Raw genomic sequence first — 23410 nt, forward strand, 5'->3', positions numbered from 1 at the left:
AATATAAGTGAAACACAGTTTTTAGATTACGGTAACAATAAATTCTTAGATTACGGTAAAAATAAAAATAAAAACAGAGTTACATTTTCCAATAATTATTGGAAATATTTTTTTTTAAAATGTGGAATAAGAAAAATACAATTAAAACTATGTTTTTTGTGGGTTAAGATATAAAAATAGAGTTAATGTGTCCACAGTACCGGCTCAAGAATTTTTGGGACCCTCGTCAAATTTTTTTACAAAAGATAAAAAAAAACAAAAATTTGACCCCTATATATTATGTTTTAGAAAATTCTATTGATTTTATTTTGATAATATATAAACACATGAGAAAATTCAGGACATTTTTTTTGGTAATATGAAAATTATAGGTTCATTTTTTGGTTATATTTTTTTTTAACATCAGTATATACAAAAAGTTATGGACTTTCTTTTATAATATAAAAGAGATTATGGATCTTTTTTTGATAATATGAAAATTATAGGCTACTGTGGGGGGGGGGGTCATAATACTAAATCGTTGGACCTTTTTTTCATATAATATAAGTGAAACACAGTTCTTAGATTACGGTAACAATAAATTCTTAGATTACGGTAAAAAATAAAAATAAAAACAGACTTACATTTTCCAATAATGATTGGAAATATCTTTTTTTTTAATGTCGGATAAGAAAAATACAATTAAAAACTATGTTTTTTGTGGGTTAAGATATAAAAATAGAGTTAATGTGTCCACAGTGCCAGCTCAAGAATTTTTGGGACCCTGGTCAAATTTTTTTACAAAAGATAAAAAAAACAAAAATTTGACCCCTATATATTATGTTTTAGAAAATTCTATTGATTTTATTTTGATAATATATAAACACATGAGAAGATTCAGGAAATTTGTTTTTGGTAATATGAAAATTATAGGTTCATTTTTTGGTTATATTTTTTTTTAACATCAGTATATACAAAAAGTTATGGACTTTCTTTTATAATATAAAAGAGATTATGGATCTTTTTTTGATAATATGAAAATTATAGGCCCCTTTTTAAGTAACAAAGTGTGCCCCTTTGGGTGTGGGCTCATCGGCATCGCACTGCTCGCACTGCTCGCCCTCCCCTTTGACCCGGCACTGTGTGTCCAATAACCAGAATTGGAGGCAAAATAAACAATACTGCTTTTTAAGTTGGCTAATTTCCGAAATGCTCATTACGTTGATCGATAGTTTAATTTTGGTTCGGTGGTTAAATCAGAATTTGTGTGGCCACAATGGACCGCAAACGTATGCATGGTGATGGTGCTATACGTAACAGGTGGTCAAGCCAGAGTACAAATGGTGGAGAACAAAGGTCCTTGTTCAATGCGGTGGGTCAAACTCAAGTTCTTGTGGTTACACAGGGCTTTGAGGTTGTCAAAACAGCTTGTTAAACAGATTTGAAGTGGACATTTAGTTCAACACTACTCAGCGACATAACATCTTATTTGAGAGCATCACCTACATATGTGATCAAAGTGGCGTGCGTATGAAGAGTCATGTTAGAAGAAGCAAAGGAGATATAATTCAGTCAACAATAAACAGTAATGGCCATGATACCTTCTTCAGGACAGTAACTACAAGCATTTAAGTACTAGTAGTATAGCCACCTTCCACAAAGCTTCAATGCCAAAATACGTACAACACTACTATATGAAATAACATAATAAGAGATTTCTCAAGGTTATAAGGTAAAAAAGAAATGAAGGTAACTTCTTTCAGCCGAGGAAATCTTTCATTGGATCCTCATGGTGAACTCTCTTCATCCTGTAAGCTTCCATCTCTTCCGGAGTCACCTGCAATGATATAACAGATTCTGATTATGTCTCCACTAAATCAAGAATATGAATCAACAGAATCTTAAGGTTGGTTCATTAGATCATTACATCGTTGTTGTATTTGACATTGTACTTGCGTTTCCTTTCATCTTTTTCCTCCCTCCTACTGAGATCCTCCTGCACAGCAAGAACATAAGAAAATGCGTCAGAGATCAGAGAAACGTTTTTGCAAGAGAAAATATGAGTGAAACTATTGCTTCTTACCTTTTTAAGAGCATTAGCAAGTGCCTCCTCGTTCAATTCCAAATCTTCAGGAATATCGGTTCCCCATGAGGCCATTCTCTTCTCTTCAACCTTTTTTGGGCTCTCTGATCACCAAATACAAAACCAATTTTACATGTTCAAAAACTTAAAACAACTTAACAAAATATGTATATATAGAAATGGGTGGTCACTAGACATTCCTCAAGAGCAATTTGTCCATCCAATGCAACACGAAAACATAAGAAGTTGGAAGAATAAATAGAGTCTATACATACCTTCAGTGGCTTCTTTGCGAGCAATATTAGCTTTCATCAGATCAAGGGCAGCCTCTGCAGCTTCAATTCCAGCTGAACCCGTGCAGTAACTATTGCGAATCGTCTGTTGGCAACATTTATATCCCCACTGATGATCTTTCCAATATGAGCCCCAGACACTAGTGTGATTGTTGGCATGAACATCTTCTTCATATTTACTCTTTGGCAATATCACCTCCTGTGCACAACAACACCGTATTAAGAATGATATATATTCACACAAGCTGACAATAACTTCAGGAAACCATCAAAACCGTACCTGTCCCTTAATAATCCTCCCAGCTCGGTCATACTCAACCTGTCTTTCGCTCTGCCCAAGCAAAAGTTCCATTGGAATTTCATCTTTTGTAGCTGCATTCCCGTACTTGTCCATGATTGTGTCCTTTGTCTGAGATTTCAGTTTGTCCTTTGCAACCTGAAAACTCTTATAGAGCAATTCAGCTTGGGAGGGAGCAGCTTGCATATGCATGTCCTGTCCCTTGTCAAATGCTTCCCATGAATGGATGTTTAGCTGTTTAAACTCCAAAGCTTGGCCACTGTTTCTATACTGGTTATCTCCCTGGATAGATGGTAAGGGAAAAAAAAATGGTTGTTATGTAAATATCATCAAAATATAAGATACAACTACATGATCCATGATGATGAGCAACTTACCAGATAAAATTTGTCATTTGGATCCGCATCTGGAAGAGGGTCTTCACGCATGGATCGAGTTTTAGGGTCATAATGAGCTGAGTTGACGTCAAGATTCAACAAGTATTTTGCCGTATCTTCTCTGATACGCAGATTCCTGAAATTAAGAGAAGGTCACACCATTAGTGCATCAAGTAAAAGAGTCCAGCCAAGAAAACCTCTGCGATGGAGATGAGATATCTTGTAGATGAAGAATAATGACTAGTCCATACCTTACAGTTCCTGTGCTACCACCACCAGTTGTTCGAACACGCTTTTCAACCTTTGCAAAATCCATCTGCCTGCTCTCATCAACCTTGGCTTCATCGACCCTTAAGTCATCTTCTTCTTCATCCCCATCACTGGCTGCATCATCACCCTTTTCGTTATTGTTCTTTTCCTCAAGTTTCTTAAGTTGCTGCTCCTTCAGGTACTTCTTTCGCGCATCCTCTTTTGCTTCATAAAGATCTATCACACGATGGTATGTTGAAGGATCATAACCGTTCCATCGATCCCTCTTGCCATCGTAGTCAAGTTCAAAACTCTCAATTTTCTCATCTGGTGCGATGTTCTTGTCTGTGTATTTTGCCCCAACCTTACGAGGCCTATCCATACAAGCTTTTGCAGTATGCGTCATTGCACCACAGCTTCAAAATAAGACAGGCCAAATTAGAGAGTGAATAAATTAAAACAAACACAAGATTTTCCAATCTCTCAAAATAGCCAATTTCTCAAAATTTCAAAGTCTGAGAAATAACATGTTGGGCACAGGAATGTCACAACGATCAAACGAATAAACATTCAAAGGGACTGAATCATAAAACTAATAACAGAAGTCATGGAAACAGACAGAAAAAAAGGAGGGAAGGACATACTTTTGACACGCTCCCTTCCGGTATTTTTCGGCTTGAAAGATCTTTGCACCTCTGTCATACCATGACTTAGTGTAATTAGGATCACTCTTCCATTTCCTTTGATGCTTCAAACTCTGTCAAAACCAACCAATAAAAAGAGTATTCAGTGTGAATGTTCAAACTAAGACAATTCAGAGAAGCAAGTGAACCAAAGAAGAATTTAGCTTACCGGTTTTTCAGAATTGAGATACCATGGAGCAGATGACATATACTGCGGGATATGAGGATTAATTTCCTTTCCATCCTCATCTACCTCAGCTGGAGCAAGCCCGGCTTTACGAGCCTCCTCTAATTCAATTTGCTTCCTATGATCTTCCCTAGACTTGAAAGCAACTGCAAAATTCCCAAGATCATACGTCAGAAAACATTCAAAACTGACTATACAATTAATTCTGGAGAATTCAGCCAAAATAACAAACATCAGAACAATTAAGTAGGCATATATCTATTAAATACCATACTGTATCTCACAGATAGAAACAAAGAAACTAAATCAAACTCTTAGAGTACCACAATTTGGAACTACACATAACTAAAACCAAAACAGAGCGAACTAATGATACAACAACCCCAAAAACGGTACGAACCCTAAATTCACAAAAAAAAAATTACGGAAGTAGATATCAGAACAGCCAAATCGAGAAATTGAAGGAATCGATCACAAAAAAAAAAAAAGGGGGAAATATCGAATCAGAGATTCAGTAAGTATCACAAAACTGAATCGAATGAAAAGCAAAAACAGAGATAGATAGAGAACTCGATGATAGGCAACTTCCAAAACAGAAAGAACCCTAATTTCATGACAGAAATTAAATAAAGTAGGTTTTCATAATCGAGATTCCTAAGCGCCAAAGGGAAATTAAAAGCCAAATCGAGAGACTAGTTAAAGTAAATCAGAAGAAAAATCAAAGGATTTTGGTACCTGAAGCCGTCGCCATGATTATACGTTCGTTAAGCTTTCGACTCTTCTCTGAGGCGAAATCTAAAGGAACGAAAGGAGAAAAGGTTACGGCTTTTATGGTTAAAATCAGGTGATATTATTGAATGTGTAATCAAATATGGGCCGTTATAAGGCCCATATAGCGGCCAGTTTATTAGCAAACACATCTTTCTTTATTATAGAGACCCAAACAAGTTTATATAAATGCAAAAACCTGATAATATGCATCTTACAATTTTTTTTCAATTTTTTGATGTAAAGATGAGAATGAGTAAACGATATTTGTTAAGTTAGTATTAAGATTGACTTATTTCTATTAGTTTTTTCAGTTATGAATAAGCTAGTTACGGTCATCTAGTAAAAAACATCCTCAAGTATTTTAGTATAAAGATAATCATATTCCTACCCTCCTAGCCGTAAACTCTCATTGCTCTACTTCATTTTCATATTATACCAAATCAAGTTCAACAAAGCTTTGGTGAAGTCAATCAGAACCCATTCTAAAGAAGATTTTGTTAATTCAAACTTGAGAATTTAAGACCATAAATGGTTGTTAGTTTTTAAATATTTTTTTTTTGTCAACTAACATTAATTAAACTAAAATTGTCTAATCCCGAGTGTAGAGGGGAATAACTTTTTTCACTGACATTTAGCTCCCAATATAGGCATTCTCCTTAATATCATTACGATCTCAAGCCTAAATGAGGATTTATATCTCTCCATCAACGGTCAATTTGACATCGAATTACAGATTATATGTTTTAGATAATTAGTTTTTAGATTACAATTTTAGATAATTTTTAGATTACAATTTTGGATTTTGGATTTTAAATTTTAATTTTTGTCTTTTGGATTTTCTTAAAAAATCAAAGAAATAAATAATAAAAAAATAGAGAAAATTTTCACATAAAATACATTTTTTTTTCACCAAAATACCTTTTTCACATAAAATACTTTTTTTCCCCTCACAAAAAAAAAAACTTTTTTTTAAGGAAGACTGAAAAACTCAATTTTTAATAAGAAAATAAAGTAACCCTCGTTTGAGGCGATGGTGGAGGCGCCGCTAGGGTTGTAACCCTCGTTTGCGGTGTTTTGATGATTTCTGTGGTGGTTGTATGGGTTTTATTAATGGTTGCGGAGGGCTCTCTGGGTTTATTGGGTCTTCGGTGTCTACCTGGATCTCTCTAGTTTAATTCGGATATGGAGGGATTATTGCAGTTTTGGTGGATATGTTGGTGGATCTTGGATCACGGGGTAAGGTTGGGGGATCTCTTTCGATATTTGCTTTCCTTTTTCGGTTTCCCCATGGAGGTGGATGAAAGATCTGAGTATCAAAGAGTCCGAATTGATTACGGGGGAGATTGGCTAGGGAGGGATTGGGAGGAGATCGGGAAAGAGAATAGTTATTCTTTTTGCTCAAGTTTCCCTAGTTATTTTGTGGAGATCAGATCTTCTCTAATTGATACGATTTCCATGTTTCTCTTTGGTTAGGGAATCAAGCTGGGTATAAAGAGGGATTGGGAGTGGTCGGTTTTCTTTACTTCGATCTCTGCTTTCTTTGTTTCTGCTTTAGCTCTCGTTTTTTCCAAGTTTCTGTTTTTTTGAGTGAGTGTTGCTGGGTCGTGATGTCTCAAGCTGGTCTTTTGGGGAAGAGTTCGGCAGGGCAGATGGAGGGATTTGTTCAGCCAAGGCGCAAGATCAAAATCTCCTACTTTGACAACTCTGATCTCATTGCTGGGTATTCCAAGACGGTGATTGGGAGATGCTTTAATCCTCAAATGCAGGATATGAAGTCTCTGCTTCTTATGATGCCGCGTATTTGGCAGGTAGAGAGGAGGGTTGCAGGGGCTGATCTAGGGTTCGGAAAGTTTCAATTTGATTTTGAAGAGGAGGCCGACATTGTGGAAGTTTTGAAGATGGAGCCGTTTCATTTTGACTTCTGGATGGTTTCCTTGGTTCGGTGGACACCTGTGGTTGATCCGGCTTATCCCTCAGCTCTGAAGTTCTGGATCCGAGTCTCTGACGTTCCAATCCAATTTTGGGTTGAGCCCACTTTTAGGGATATTGGTTCTGATATGGGTGTGGTATAGGATGTTGATATCAATAGAGGGAGGGTGCAAGTGACAATCGATGGTCTGAAGCCTCTATGTTTTGAGATAGATATCGAGTTTTTCAACGGGGAGGTCACGATGGTAAAGTTGTTCTATGAAAGGTTGTATGGTTGGTGTAAGAAATGTTATAGTCTATGTCATCATGAGGCGGTTTGCCCTCTAGTTGCGGGTCAGGGTTTGACTGGTAGTCTCGCTCATTCAGAGGAGAAGTAGGACAAGGGTCAGCTTATGAGCTACAAGGGGGCAGTTATGGCAGAAGCGAGAAGGGGTCCTTCTAATGGTGGTTCTTCCAAGAGTCACTATAATGGGTCGCATTATGGGGGCTCTAAAACCAGAGCAGATCCTCTCCCAGGTGCTTCGTCTCGCAGAAAGGGGTCGTCCAAGGGTTCTTCTGGTTCGGGTTATCCTCAGGAACATCGGGGACGACAAGGTCTCTCTCGGGGACAGTCACGGCAACAGTTTGTTCCTGTCATGCCACCGGTTTTGGAGGAGGTAGTGGGGACATATGGGGAGCACCCCAAACAAAAATCTGCCAAGAATGCGTTATTTCAAGAATCCAAGGTTGAGGATGGGTCCACGAGTAGCTTTGGTCAAGATGATGAGGGTCTCTGTGAAGACAGTCAGATCATAGAGGTTACAAATGGGGCCGCGGGAAATGGTTGTTTAGGTGCAGAGGAGATTCCTCCTGCTATGGCTACGGTGGGTGTCAATGTTGTACATGAGGAAGCTGTTAAGGTGCAGAAGGAGGTTTTACTTGGTGATACTAATGTTGACATGGTTGCGGATGTTGCTGTGGGTGCTATTGGTGTAGAGGTTCTGGAGCAAAAGGGTTTGGTCGAGGATACCGTGATAGCGGACGGTGTGTTTGATGGAGAGGTGGGGATGCACGATACTGTTGCAGAGGGTACGGACTCAAGGGAGATAGGTGAGGCTGATGGGGAGCAGTTTGACATGGAGGAAGATGATATGTTGGAAGAGGTGGGGGATGATTGAACAGGTGGAGTCGGATGTTGCAGGGGATGCTTTGGTTTGTCTAGCTGGTCATGACACACAAGCTGATCATGGCGACTCCAGCATGGCGGTTTTAGGGGAGAAAGGGAAAAAGGGGAAAGGGTCTTTGTTACTTCGTGGGGTCAGCACTAAGAAGCGGATGGCTAATCTTCTCTTGTCACCCAGACGACGACCTCCTCCACATTGTTCCACTCTCGGTGACAGCGGTCATATCCTTAAGGTCCAGGAAGGGGCTAAGGGAGGCCACGGTGGGGCAAAACCACCAAAACCGAAGGTCTTTAAATGAATATTTTGAGTTGGAATTGTCAAGGTCTCGGGAATAAGGCCACAATCGGGAATCTTTGGGATTTATGGAATAAGTATATGCCAGATTTTTATTTCTTATGGAAACAAAGCAATCTTTTTCGTTTTTGGAACAATTTGTAGGCCATTTTGGCTATAAAATTTTAAAAATTGTGGAACCTATTGGTTGTAGTGGAGGCTTGACCCTCTTATATAATAAAGAAGTTTTTAATGTGTCAATTTTATTTGAGTCCAACCGTTTAATTGATGTTGAAGCTGCTTATAATGGTCGGGTTTTTCATTTAACCTTTGTTTATGGTGATCATGTTCCTATGAATCAGGAGTTAGTTTGGGAAAGATTATTAAGAATCAGTTCTTCTAGGTCGAACCCCTGGTTTATTGTTGGAGAAGAGGGGAGGGAAGCTTCGCCATGCTTCTTCGTTCCTTTATTTTAATGGGATGATTCGGGATTGTGGTTTTTTGGAATTTCCATATCTTGGAGATTGTTTATCTTGGAGGGGTTGGAGGGATAAAAAACCGATATGTTGTCGTTTGGACAAGGCATTAGGTAACGAGGACTGGCATGATCTGTTTCCGGACACGGTTACAGAATATTTGCCAAGGATCGCTTCCGATCACGCCCCGCTTATTGTTAGTATAGGTGCCAAGAGACCGCGAGGATGACGTTATTTCATGTTTGATCGTCGTTGGCTTGGTAAGGTGGGTCTGATGGAGACAATCTCGCAGGGTTGGGTTGGGGACCAACATGGGGTTCCGACAGCTTTTGTGGACAAAATTGTGAATTGCCGACGAGCTATCTCTCGGTGGCGTAAAGCGCAAGTTCCTTTTGGACGAGATACTATTGAGGACCTTAAGCGCCAGTTGGATGTGGCTCAAGCGGATGATACGGTTGTACCGGGTGTCATTACTAACTTAACCACACGTCTGCGGGACGCTTATAGAGATGAGGAGATTTATTGGTATCAGAAAAGTCGTAATAGGTGGATGCGGGTGGGGGATAAAAACACAAAGTACTTTCAAGCTCAAACAAAGCAGAGACGGGATCGTAATCAGATCACTGGTCTATATGACAGGAATAATGTTTGGTCTACAAAGGATGACGATATTTGCAATGTTGCAGTATCGTATTTTGAGGAACTGTTTACTTATATTAATCTGTCTAATTTTGAGGATGCTTTAAGTGAGGTCCGAACGGTAATTACGGATGAGGAAAATGAGAGATTAACGGCCCCGACAACAGAGGCGGAGGTCCGTAAGGCTTTATTTATGATTTTCCCAGATAAGGCACCTGGCCCGGATGGAATGACTGCTTTGTTTTTCCAGAAGGCTTGGAGAGTTGTCAAGGAGGATCTTGTGGGCATGGTCAACCGGTTTTTCGAAGAGGGTTTTTTTATAAAAGTTTGAATAGGACACATATCTGCTTAATCCCGAAGGTGGCCAAGCCAACCTGGATGGTGGAGATGCGTCCTATTAGCTTGTGTAATGTGGGGTACAAGATCATTTCAAAAAAATTGTGTCAACGGTTAAAAATGGTATTACCCGATCTTATCTCGGAAACGCAGTCCGCTTTTGTTCCAGGTTGCCTGATCTCGGATAACATTCTCATTGCTCAGGAGATGTTTCATGGTTTAAGAACAAATCCATCGTGTAAAGGGAAGTTTATGGCGATAAAAACAGATATGAGCAAGGCATATGATAGGGTGGAATGGAGTTTTATTGAGGCTTTGTTGCGGAAAATGGGCTTTGGGGAGACGTGGATTTCCATGATTATGTTTTGTGTTACTTCTGTTGAATATAAGGTCCTTTGCAATGGCCAATCCAATGGTAGGATTGTCCCAGCAAGGGGTTTAAGGCAGGGAGATCCCCTATCTCCTTATTTGTTTATTTTGTGTACGGAGGTTTTAGTGGCAAACATTCGGAAGGCAGAACAGAAAAAACAGATTACAGGGATCAAAGTGGCGAACAAGTCTCCGCCAATTATGCACTTGTTGTTTGCGGATGACAGCCTTTTTTCTTGTAAAGTAGATAAGGCTCAATGTGGGATTATTTTGGATATCTTGAAACAGTATGAGGTTGTTTCGGGTCACTAAATAAATTTCGCCAAATCTTCAATCCAATTTGGTCATAAGGTGGATTAGGTGATGCAGACGGAGATGCAGGAGGTGTTGGGGATATCAAATTTGGGCGGCATGGGATCCTATCTAGGGTTACCGAAGAGTTTAGGAGGGTCCAAGACAAAGGTTTTTTCTTTTGTTCGAGACAGACTTCAGAGTCGAACGACGGGTTGGTCGGCAAAACTTCTCTCCAAAGGGGGAAAAGAGGTGATGATCAAGTCAGTAGCCACGGCGGTTCCGACTTTTGTAATGTCTTGCTTCCGGTTACCAAAAACAATAACGTCAAAACTTACGAGTGCAGTGGCGAATTTCTGGTGGAGTACGACAGGGGAGTCTGGGGGGGATGCACTGGTTAGGTTGGGATAAGCTCTGCTGTAGTAAGCAGTTGGGGGGTTTGGGTTTTAGGCAGGTTGATAATTTTAATTCGGCATTATTGGCAAAGCAACTGTGGCGGCTGATTGAGGCTCCGAACACACTGTTTGCTCGGGTTTTCAAGGGCAGGTACTATCGAAATTCTAATCCTTTGGAACCAATACGGTCTTATTCTCCATATTATGGGTGGAGGAGCATTATTTCCGCTCGATCTTTGGTTAATAAAGGGCTTATTATACGGGTTGGTTTGGGAGAGTCCATTTCCATATGGACGGACCCTGGGTACCGGCTCAATCCCCAAGACCAACTTTCAATAAGGGTCCTTTTAAGGATCCTTCTCTTCAAATCTCTCGTTTAATTGATTGTCACACAAATACTTGGTGTACTAATATGCTTAAGGAGCATTTCACCCCGGAAGATGTTGATCTGATAGGGGCTATACCTTTAGGAAGTTGTCGGCCAAAAGATTCCTTTGGCTGGCATTTTACAAAATCAGGAAAATATACAGTTAAGTTTGGGTACGACACGGAACGATGTGCTGCATCACGGCTTAGTACAATATCTCGATCGGGTCCGGAGATTACTCCTCTCTTGGTCGGCGTCTGGGGTGTTCACTGTCCACCAAAAATTAAACATTTTCTGTGGCAGGTTTTGACAGGGTGTATTTCGGTCTCGGCAAATCTGCGGCGACGCGACATTGCATGTGATTCAGTGTGTGTCCGGTGTGGGATGGAGGAGGAAACAATAAATCATGCTATTTTCCGGTATCCACCGGCTCGACAGGCTTGGGCTTTAGCTCACATACCCGTAGGTCTTGATTCTTTCCCGACGGAGTTGGTGTACGCTAATGTGGATCATTTTTTAGGCTCTACTAACCCGGGTTCTCAGATAACAGGTTTCCCGTGGCTTATGTGGTATATTTGGAAAGCGCGAAATGCTCGCGTTTTTGAGGATGTGATGGATAACCCGCTGGACGTAGTTAGGTTGGCGGAGGGAGAGGCGAATGCCTGGTTGCAGGCCCAGGTGGAGGTTGAGGATGAGGATCGTCCCAATCCTCCTATTTTCCCTACTCCTAGACAAAGGAGGTCCACAAGCTCCCTTCCTACCCTCTTTACAGGTTATCGGTGTTTTGTTAATGGGTCTTGGAAAGCGACTGATGCTTTTTCAGGTGCAGGTTGGGTTTATTCTTCCTCTCAAGACTCGGGGTCAACTATGGGAGCAACCAATTTCTGACGAAGTTTGTCCCCCCTACATTCTGAAGTAGAAGCTCTCATTTGGGCCATGCGGGGCATGATCGGACACGACTACCGGGACGTGGCTTTCTATACGGACTGTTATGACTTGGTGAAGATGGTGTCTTCTCCTCACGACTGGCCGACTTTTACACCCTACCTCAACGACATCAAGATAGATCAAGCAGAGTTTTCTTCCTTTTCCCTATCTCTCATTTCTCGAAATACGAATGTAAGTGCGGATTCTTTGGCACGCCAAGCGCGACTGTCTCCGCAGCATGTTTTGTTTGTAGACTCTTTACCCTCTAATTGGCTCTTTTGAGCTGATTCTCTTGTTGTCAGAAAAAAAAAGACTGAAAAACTCATATAAGATGGTTTTTAGATTATTAATGAAAATTGTTAAAATCTTGCAAAAACTAGACTCCATAAGTGGTGTAGATAGTATTGCAAAACTCCTTGGGGGTAGCTTTGAATTCACCTAGTAATAGTCCACTTGATTTCTTTGAAGTAGAAGAGGTGTGAGTTACCTTAAGATCAACAATTTTCCTATGAGAAGCCAAGCTAATGATCTTATGATCAAGTTCATTGTACACCCCATCCATCTTATTGTTCAGCTCAACAAAACTCTTACACAAATCAATGTAACCCTTAGTTTGGTCTCCTAAAACTCGTTTCAATGTGGCACTCATTTCATTATCTTGAAGAGGAAATTGAATAGAAGAGTTTTCTTGAAGCTCTAAAGGTGGGTAAGCTTGGTTATAACCTCTGTGTTGATATCTTCTTTGCTCAGTCTTGTCTCCACCATCTCTTGGGACTCTATCATAGTCTTCCTCATAGTATCTTTGATCACTTTGAGCCAAATTCTCAACAAGCAACTCTCCTTGTTCTATGGTGAGGTTTGAAAAACTTCCTTTGCTAGCCATGTCCAATGTCAGTTTGAGCTCCTTTTTAACTCCTCCATAGAAAATACTAAGTATAGCTTGCTTGTTGAATCCATGATGTGGGCAATCTTGAATATATCCCTGAAGTCTTCCCCATGCTTCATGGAAGCTTTCATGAATTTCTTGCTTAAAACTCATTATATCATTTCTCACTTGAGCGGTTCTTTGCTTGGAGTAGAACTTGAGAAGGAAGATCTTCTTATAATCATCCCAAGAATTGACCAAATGAGATGGGATAGTTCTCTCCCATTGGCTTGCTTTTTCTCCAAAATAAAATGAAAACAAAATGAGCTTGATACTATCGTCGGGAACACCTCCAATCCTAAACGTACTACACAACCTCTCAAAGGAATCCAAATGATCATATGGGTTCTCTATAGCTAGCCCCAAGAAATTAGAGCCTTGAATCAATCTAATCAAACTTGGCTTGATTTCATAAGCATTGGCTTCTATGGGAGGAGGTCGAATTCCATATCTTGACTCATGATAAGGAGCATTAAAGCTTCCTATTGTCGATGTGTTCTCTTGAGGTTGAGTCGGATTTGTTACCAGTACTTGAGGTTTTGGAGCTTTATTAATGCTTGTTTGATTGTCCACAGCCAACACCTTGAATGACCTTGTCGTTCCTTTCTTATTTTGGTTTGAGTACCTTTGATAACATAAGAGAATCAAGGAAGACAAATTAGTAACAACAAGCAAAGGTGAATTCATCATCTCAACTAGATGCATGAAGCTATTCATATTTGCAAAATTAAATGGCCTAGTCTCAAGCAAAGATGAAATCCTAAATATTAAATGCAATTGCAAACCGGCAACGGCGCCAAATTGATGTAGTACTTTTATCAATTAAATTATCGAACCTCAGTTTGCAATGATCATTACACTAGGAATACACATGAATGCTTCATCTAAGCTAATAAGAAAGGGTTGGATTTATGTAACAACTTAAGTAACAAGCAAATTTAAACAAGGCAAAAGAAAGAAAACACAAAGCAAGGGAAACACAAACTTAAAACTGGTTTAAATCAAGATAAAACAAATGAACCTGGGGCAAGGTAAATGACTTGGAAGATAGCTAATCAATCCTAGATGTCTAAGCAAACAATCAAGAACAATCCTATGGCTAAGAACACTTAAGTAAATCAATCCATTTCCATGATAGAGATCCTATGCTCATCTAGTGATAATCAACAATTTCCAAAGGCAATCACAAAGTAAGCATGCATTATAAACAAGTCTAAATACCACTAAGCATCCTAATCATCAATTTCCATTGGTTAGGAATGCAAAGCTCTTGAATAGTTTGGTTCAGGAATTTCATCAAACACCTTATGGGCATGGAAATCCTAATGTCTAGATTCAAGCATTATCAAGCCTATCTAGCATTATTAACACTAAACAAGATAGAAATCACATAAATAAACCCCTAGACATCAAAGATCAATCATCTATCTCCCTAATCTACCAAGCCCAAAGTTCTAAAGGATATACTCACTCATAGTTATGATCACACAAAGGAATGAGTTTGATCTTTGTGAAATCATAATTAGAGATTGTAGACTAGAGAATATAAAAGAGGAACTTGATATTAAAAACTTAGAAGTACTCAATCATCCAACAAACCAAGAGTAAGAAAGTTTAAGAACCCTAAAATTTGCTAAAACAAGAGATAAAAACAAAAGATAAGTCTCCCCTTAATAGGGTTAGAGTGTTTATAGGAAAACAGAAAAGGACCCGGGGTCAACCCAAAACAAACTGGGTCAAACCTGGTTCAAAAATAAAACAAGTGTGGTGTTGGCTCCAGCGGCCATGGCTTGGCTGATGGTCTTGACCGCTGGTGGTGGCGATCTTCTTATTCCTGAACTCCATCGGCCAGCTCTTGACCGATTGGGATTGTCGTTGGTCCTGACGATCAAATGCATCTCCTCTTCACTCGGCCACCGTTTGGCCGCTTCTCTTGGCCGCTGCTCCTGGCGATCAATGCACGTCTTCTCTTCCATCAGTCGGTGCTTGGCCGCTGGTCCTGACCGATGATGGTCGTGTATGCTTCCTGATCCCTTGTCACTTCTTCAATTCCACTCCTCTTTGCTTCTTTGCACAAAAACAAGTCCAAATGCTCCAAATATGTTGAGATTACTCCACACTAGATGCAAATGCTCCTAAAACAACCTAGAATGACAAGATTATGCAACAAAACTATGCAAAAACAAGGCTTAAAATCCAACAAAAACACAAGATATCACCTTCCATGCTCACCTTCGTGTCTTCTCATGTTCATCGCCGGCGTCGTCTGACTTTCATAACTAAGAAGATGGATTATCAACAATCATTAACAGTTATTCACAAGTAATATTCTTTAATTCATGTGTTCAATCCTTATTTAAACTCCACTACTTGATCCTGATATCGTGATTGTGATTATTCTCCAATACTGAAATGGAAATGAAAATTAAATCCACCGTATGTCGATTAGCCTTTCTATAAACTACTATAAATTACCTCACACCACCCACAAAAACGAACTCATCCCTCCACCTTAGGTAAGAACACTGAAACTTAATTTTTAGAAAATGTGTGAACTTGATGTTGTTGTGATTCCTGCTAAAGCAAACTATGTAAGCTTCAATTGTTTATGTCTTGGTCATTCTTCTCAACAAATTGTTGGTCGGCTACTTTGTTTTTAAGATACATCATCACTTCAGCAGGTAACCATGATATTCGTCTCTAATTTTAAAATTGTTGCTGTGTGTTTTTGTGAATTTTGGTTATGTTTGGTTTTCTCAATTTAGTGAGCTGAATTTTTATATTGTAGTAAACTGGATTTATTTTTCTGTTCAGTTTATATTATTTGGAACTTTTGGGTTATAATAAAATCAGTTTAGTTTGGTTGCTGTTTAGGTCTGAATGTGGTTGTGGTTTGGTCTGATTTTGGTTACCTGTATCTACTTTCCAAACCTTAACAAGTTGGTTTGTTTTTGTTTTGCTTTGATCTGCAGAATGAAAACTCAACAACCTGGCATCAAGGTCAACAACCCAATATCATGAAGGATAATGAATTTATGGGGATAAACCTTCTTTTACTCGATGAACAGGTTAATCTTCTTACATGTTTTGATGTATTTGTAATCTTGTTACATGTTTATCTTCTTACTAGCTAAATGATTTTTTTTCTCTTCAGTGCTCAGTAATCCATACCTTTATCCCATCAGCCTATGCCTCTCAATTTCGTAATATTTTATGTCAAGGCGTAATGTTCAATTTTGGAGTATTTAAAGTGGGTCGTTGCACAAGGCTCTACAAGATCATTCGTTTCCTTTTTGCAACAAAAATCATTGAACTTCCAGATACATCAGGTAGAATACGATTGAAAGCAATGGCTTCCATGCTACAACGACTAGCTACTAAACCACAATCCTATTGTCCAACGACTACTGCTACACCTTCCTAGGAAGCAAAGCAATGTATTTGAAGAAAAGATAAGCTTGAAAATGTGGAATATCATTACGGACATGGGACGGTGATGCTTACATAGTATTTTGAAATGAATAACATAATCAAGAAGCCCAGAAGTTGAAACATATGCAGATGCTAACAGAGTTTTTATGGGATAGTGCAAATAACATGTACCGTAGAAGAGAGCAGCGGGAAAACATTGGAAGGGTTATAAACATAAACCCTACAATAGGTGATTTGTAAGATCTTCGAATCATGCTCAGCGATGTGAAGGATGCCACAAGTTTCGATCATTTGAAGATTGTAGGAGTGTTATACATGATATTTTTAAAGCAGCATGTTACACAAAATGGTTGTTAGATGGACACAAATAATGAGATGAAGCTATTGATGAAGCCACGCAATGAATATATTCTGTCAAATTCATATGTCGTACTTTCTTTTTCCTAGAAAACTTTATAACGTTTCTTCTTCACTGGATATAACAACACCATGATTCATGACTCTTTTCAAAACCCCGTTCTTTTTTTCTAACTTTCTAGAATTAATTTTCCCTGGCTATGTTTAGATGTTATTATGATTATTGATTCTTCGTCGGAGGATATGTCTCTTTGTTAGAGCAACATGTGCTATTGGTTTACAATTTTTGGCTTTCATGCCTTTACCGGTTTAAGTTTAATAAATGCACAACATAGGTAGCAACAGCACAAAAAGATATATCTTAGTCATCTTATATGTTTGTTTTAAACCAGTTATGGTCTACTAAATTAGCCATTCATTATGGTTAAGTAAATAACACCTTCACGGGTACACAAACACATAGAGAAAAAAATATATATATATAGTGAAACCTCGAATACATTTTTTTTTATTTGTCAAAAACCTAAAATACATATAATCTAAAACATACAAATTAAACCTAAACATAAAAACCCATAATAAGATACAAAAGCATAGGCGCGGGTTCTCATCCCTAGTATATAGAAATCCTTTTGGCTTCTTATAGATTAAAAATGTATATACAGAATACTGCTATACCAGTTTCTAATAATTTGATTTAAAAAGAAAATTGATACACTGATATGTGTGTGAAATATATCATACTGTGTCTTAAAAAAAAACAAGTTTTTCATGAAGTTCTCCAATTAAGTTTTTTATGGTATAAAGTTCAGTTTTTCCTTTAATTTTTCAGAGCTGTTCTCTTGTTTTTGACTAATTTGGTTTTGTAATCGGCTTTGCTGTTGTAATTGGTTTTTAGTAAATGGGCGGCATATGTGAACCAACCCAAGCTTGCAAGCTTAAATGTAAACAGGTTGTAAAACTACATGGACCTAAAAGGCTACTTGTTACTTGTTAGATTGGTCAGGTCACAAAAGTTTGTTTTAACATCCTTAGGTGATGATATGTTTACTCTAATATCCTTATTTCAAAGACAATAATGTATTTTGATTTTGTATAATTATATAGTACAAACACACAAGAAAAATACACATGTTATAAATGTGAATGTCACCTTACATACACGAGTATACATGAATCAATATATATATATATTATCAATATGCATCTTATGATCAAAATATCTCTTGACAACATTGTAACATCCGTGTTCTGGGAATAGAGTTGGGATGTGTTGAGTAAAGCAAAAAAATAGATTTTAATTGATTTTTGGTTTAATTAAATCCTGATTTAATTTAATTAAACCAAAAATCCCTAATCTCCCTCATAAGTCACGCCTCCTCTCTAGATTTTTGCTTTTGTCGACATTGAGAGAGAGGGAGAGAAACAGAGAGAACCTTGGTTATTTGGTGTAAGGGAGGAAGAGAAGGAGATCAAGCTTTTTCCTTAGAGTAAAGAGAGAAACATAACTGTTAAGGTTTGGGAGAAGGAGGATCTGACTGCTCAAATCGTTTCAAAAGGTATTGATTTTTGGTAGGATTGTAGTTAATAGATTTTCGTACACTCTCCTTTTTACATAAGTGAATTTGAGTTGATATTCTAGGAGATATCGGCAGTTTTGTGGGGCGTTTCATATTAGTCGCGGAATGAGACCAGTTTCAGGATCGATTGCGGTGTCATCTGAGATCTGATCGTGCTAAAATTTTGTGGAAATCTTCTGGACGTCTAGACCTTTCTTTGCACCAGATGGGTTGGAAAGTTAGCGGTTCGTTTTGATTTCGTGGTTTCACATGTGAGGTTGTTCTTTTCTGATTTTTTCTGGCAGTTTGTTTTCAATGTTTGTTTGTTGTTGTGATTGATTGTAGGAGCGATTTTGGTTGTTATTGGGCTATTGGAGAGCCTCTATTTTGGTTGTAGTTATTTTCGTGAATAACTTGTTAAGGTGAGTGGGTGACCATGGGCTTATCTGAGCAAATGAGTTGTATGACTTGTTTTGTGTGATGGTTTGTAGGTGTAGCGCATGTATTATTGGAAGTTCTGTTTAATTACTGGTTTGTTATGTTTTATTTGTGCTTGTACTCTTGATTTGCTTGTGTGTATAGCTCGTAGTTGGGAGGATCGCCTCACTGGGTATTTCTAGTAATACTCACGCATCTCAATTTGTGCTTTTGGTGCATGTAAAGGCAAAGTGTGATCGTGGAATCAAGACAATGAAGAGGAGGATGTTGTAGTGATTCATTTGGTTGATTTCTAGCTTGCTAAGTTGCTAGAATTGAGTCATTAGACCGTTTTTAGGATTGCTTGTTCTTGATTCTTGTTGTTTGGAATATCAGATATTGTTATAAATTAATGTTGGTTATTGGTTTATTGGTGTAATGGTATTGTTATGTTATCCGCTGTTGTGTGTCTGTGATTAGGTGGCTAGTGGATATGGGACTACTAATGTAGTTTATTATTATTATTATATTTATTATTAATTATTAAAAAAACGGGTCGGGTCGTTTCAGTTTGGTATCAGATCCCTTACGGTTCTAGGTTTGGGTTCATTGGGTTTCTGTTGTTGATGTTGTAGATTTTGCATGCTGTGATTGATTATGTGAGTTAGTCAATTGTGTGTGGCATGGAGTCCTATAACATCCTCTAAGAGCCTTCAATGAGATTCCACGATATGTTATGTTTCTTTGTGTGGTTATGGTTTGTTTCTATGCTTGTTAGCCTCTGTTCTTGGAAGAGCAGTGGTTAAAGGTGGTTGATTTTTTGGTCGTGGACGTGGGCGTTGTCGTGGTCGTGGTCGTGGTTGGGTGGGTTCTCGAGGCCAGCGAGTGTGTGGTCAGTGTTCCACGAGGAGGTACGTCAGAGGGTTGCAAGCATATCAGGAGAGACCAGAGGGGGTTAGCCGGTGAGCGTGCCAGACATGCTGGGAACCCAGGTGTGGTGTTGCAGCAGGTGGAGCCCAGGGTCGAGATGATCGCTTGGCGGATCTGTTGGCGTCCTGTTGAAGCGGTTACCGATATGGGTACTAGTGCATGCTCCAGTTGTACCGCATGTGGCGGGGTGCAGCCGAGGGCTGTGGATGTTGAGGATGGAGCATATATTTCTCTGTTTGGTGGGTAATCCAGTTGGATATTGTTCTCAAGCTGCACATGAAGGAAGCTCAGGACCGGCAGAGGAGTTATGTCGACAGGAGGAGGAGAGATCTTGAGTTTCAGGTGGGAGACAGAGTGTACCTCAAGATGGCCATGTTGCGGGGTCCGAACAGGTCATTAACAGAGACTAAGTTGAGTCAGAGGTATATGGGTCCGTTCAGAGTGATTGAGCGGGTGGGACCGGTAGCATATAGGCCAAAGTTGCCTTAGGTTATGCGTGCGTTCCACAAGGTTTTTCATGTGTCGATGTTGCGGAAGTGTCTCCGCAAGGATGATCAGTTGTTGGCTAAGATTCCTGAGGATCTACAGCCTAACATGACTTTGGAGGCGAGACCAGTAAGGGTTCTCGAGAGGAGGATTAAGGAACTTCGAAGAAGAAGATTCCTTTGATGAGAGTCCTATGGGACTGTGATGGTGTTGAGGAGTAGACTTGGGAGGTAGAGGCGAGGATGAAGGCAAGGTTGAAAAAGTGGTTTGAGAAGCAGGTCGCGACTTGAACTTGTCTAGCATGGTCCTAGTTGTAGTTCGTGGCTAGAGCGGGAATGGAGTATTCCAACCCACCTCTCTTGTTACTTGGTTGCTTAGGGGTGGTTGATTGTGCGACTAAGTAACAAGATGAGGTGGTGTTTGGGGTAAGAGATTCCGCGAAGCTGGTATTGAAAAGGAAACTTTCGTTTTTTAGAAATTTCCAAAAGTGGAAAGTTCTAAAAATGGGAAGTTTTATAGGTGTTAGAATTTGTCCATTTTTAGTGGTCGTGAGCCTTGGTGGGGACTGTGTGGCCTTCGTGGCGGACCTTTGAGTCATTGTGTGCCCGTGTGTGGCGGTCTTTTGAGACATTGTGTGGCCTTTATGGCGGGCTGTTTAGCCAATTGTGTGGCCTTTGTGGCGGGCTTTTTAGCCAATTTTTTTGCCGTTGTGGCGGGTTGTTTAGCCAATGTTGTCTGTTTAGGCAGTCGTTCAGGATGTGTGGTCTTCATGACGGTCCTTCGGGATGTATGGTCTTTGTGATGGTCCTTCAGGATGTGTGGTCTTCATAACGGTCCTTCGGGATGTATGGTCTTTGTAACGGTCCTTCGGGACGAGTGGTCTTTGTGACGGTCCTTCGGGACGAGTGGTCTTCGTTACGATCCTTTGGGACAAGTCGTCTTTGTGACGGTCCTGTTTAGGACATTGTTTGGCCTTGGTGGTGGTCCTGTTTACGACATTTGTTTGCCCTTTGTGGCGGTCATGTTTAGAACATTTGTTTGTCCTTTGTGGTGATCATGTTTAGGACATTTGTTGGCCTTTCTGGCGGCCCTTGTGGGATGTTGATGATCCTTGTGTGGTCATGAGGTATCCTAGTGAGGGTATATGTGGTTGGTAGGACATTGTGTTGTCTTACGCGAGCCACTGGAAGGAAACCTGGTTAGGGATAGGACTCAGACGTATTCAGAATTGTTTGCTCTAGGGACAGTTGGTCCCGAATGACTCTTGGGGAACCTTAGGTTCTCCTAGTACTGCCATATTCTGAGACTTTGTGGCTCAAGAGTATGGTTGGTCTATCGACTTCGGATGACGATCCGGAGGCGCACTGTAGGGTGGCAACCCGAGAGACAAATATTGGACTCCCTAATAAATTGTGGCATGCGGGCTTATGCCCGATGAGGAGCCAATATCATGGCATGCAGGTTTCGGCCGGATGAGGAGCCAATAAAAACTCAAGGTCGAGACCTATGAGTAAAGGAAAGTCCAAAAGTCGAGAGCAAATAATGCGTGGAACGTGAGTTTATCACCTAGAGGTAACCTTTGTAGATCGGTCGAAGGAAGTGCGGACCGTGGAGACGGTTGCACATGAGTCTTTGGCTAATAGTTGTTTGAGATTCGAGGACGAATCTATGTTGGTGGGAGAGAGTTGTAACATCCGTGTTATGGGAATAGAGTTGGGATGTGTTGAGTAAACCAAAGAAGTGGATTTAATTGATTTTTGGTTTAATTAAATCCTGGTTTGATCTAATTAAACCAAAAACCCCTAATCTCCCTCATAGTCACGCCTCCTCTCTAGATTTTTGCTGTTATCGACATTCAGAGAGAGGGAGAAAAATAGAGAGAACCCTTGGTTATTTGGTGTCAAGGAGGGATAGAAGGAGAGCAACCTTTTTCCTAGAGTAAAGAGAGAAACAGAACTGTTAGGGTTTGGGAGAAGGAGTATCCGGCTGCTCATATCGTTTCGAAAGTTATTGATTTTTGGTATGGTCGTAGCTAAGAGATTTTCGTACACTCTCCTTTGTATAGAAGTGAATTTGAGTTAATATTCTAGGTGATATAGGCAGTTTCAATAATTTTGTGTTGTTGTGATTGGTTGTAGGAGCGAGTTTTGTTGTTCTTGGGCTATTGGAGAGCCTATCTTTTGGTTGTAGTTATTTTCAATAATAACTTGTTAAGGTGAGTGTGTGACCATCGGCTTATCTGAGCAAATGAGGTATATGACTTGTTTTGTGTGATGGTGTGTAGGTGTTGTGCATGTATTTTTGGAAGTTCTGTTTAACTACTGGTTTGTTATGTTTTATTTGTGCATGTACTCTTGATTTTTTTTTGTGTATAGCTCGTAGATGGGAGGATCGCCTCACTGGATATTTCTGGTAATACTCACGCATCTCAATTTGTGTTTGTGGTGCAGGTAAAGGCAAAGTGTGATCGTGGAATCAAGGCAATGAAGAGGAGGATGTTCTATTGATTCATTTGGTTGATGTCTGGCTTGATAGGTTGCTAGAGTTGAGTCACTAGAACGTTGTTAGGATTGCTGGTTCTTGATTCTTGTTGTTTGGAATATCGGATATTGTTATGAACTAATGTTGGTTATTGGTTTAATGGTATTGTTTTGTTATCCGCTGTTGTGGGTCTCTGGTTAGGTGGCTAATGGGTATGGGACCACTAGTGTAGTTTATTATTATTATTTTATTTATTATTTATGATTAAAAAAACAAAAAACAGGTTAGGTCGTTTCAAACATTAACAAAAACAGACGAACTGATCAAAAAGATTGGTGTGACAAATATGAACAGATGTGACAACAGTGTAACGAAAACTGAGAAGTTTTTTTATATCTAGCCAATGATACATCAAATCAATAGTAGTCTCTGTAATGATTCCTCTGGTAATTACGATTTTTGCTCGGATGAAGATCTTTAATTCAGCAGTAAACTTTGTCGACAAGAGACTCGTCTTCGTAGATCTTCCTTCAAGTTCCTTGACATACATCCAGTCATCTAAGTACGCCATGATATCGGCTATGATCAGTTGTAGATTCGACATGTCGTCCTCAATATTTGCAAGAAATACTCTCTGAAAACATTCACAAACTGAGATTTGTACCACTAATGAAGACCAAATCATGTTGTTTACACACATATACACATACAAATTAAACATATATCAAAGTGTTGAGT

The 23410-nt window shown here is 39.4% G+C and overlaps 2 protein-coding genes and 1 long non-coding RNA gene across 3 annotated transcripts; 2 read left to right on the forward strand and 1 right to left on the reverse strand.

The window, feature by feature from the left end:
* LOC104750354 (pre-mRNA-splicing factor SLU7-A) lies at positions 1540-4968 on the reverse strand. The gene is made up of 10 exons (XM_010472143.1): positions 4885-4968; positions 4132-4295; positions 3924-4036; positions 3282-3695; positions 3031-3166; positions 2636-2935; positions 2338-2554; positions 2063-2166; positions 1907-1975; positions 1540-1816 (listed from the first exon to the last, which is right to left on the reverse strand). The coding sequence occupies exons 1-10, from the start codon at positions 4898-4900 to the stop codon at positions 1739-1741; spliced, it is 1611 nt and encodes a 536-aa protein (XP_010470445.1). The 5' UTR covers positions 4901-4968; the 3' UTR covers positions 1540-1738.
* Positions 6064-8109, forward strand: LOC109129715. The gene is made up of 2 exons (XM_019238509.1): positions 6064-6156; positions 6394-8109. The coding sequence occupies exons 1-2, from the start codon at positions 6132-6134 to the stop codon at positions 6990-6992; spliced, it is 624 nt and encodes a 207-aa protein (XP_019094054.1). The 5' UTR covers positions 6064-6131; the 3' UTR covers positions 6993-8109.
* LOC109129582 lies at positions 15538-16944 on the forward strand. Its single transcript, XR_002035841.1, has 3 exons — positions 15538-15691; positions 15983-16078; positions 16165-16944. It is a non-coding gene; the product is annotated as an uncharacterized LOC109129582 (long non-coding RNA).

The sequence above is a fragment of the Camelina sativa genome, chromosome 16 (assembly GCF_000633955.1).
Source record: "Camelina sativa cultivar DH55 chromosome 16, Cs, whole genome shotgun sequence".
NCBI classification, from domain to species: Eukaryota; Viridiplantae; Streptophyta; class Magnoliopsida; order Brassicales; family Brassicaceae; genus Camelina; species Camelina sativa.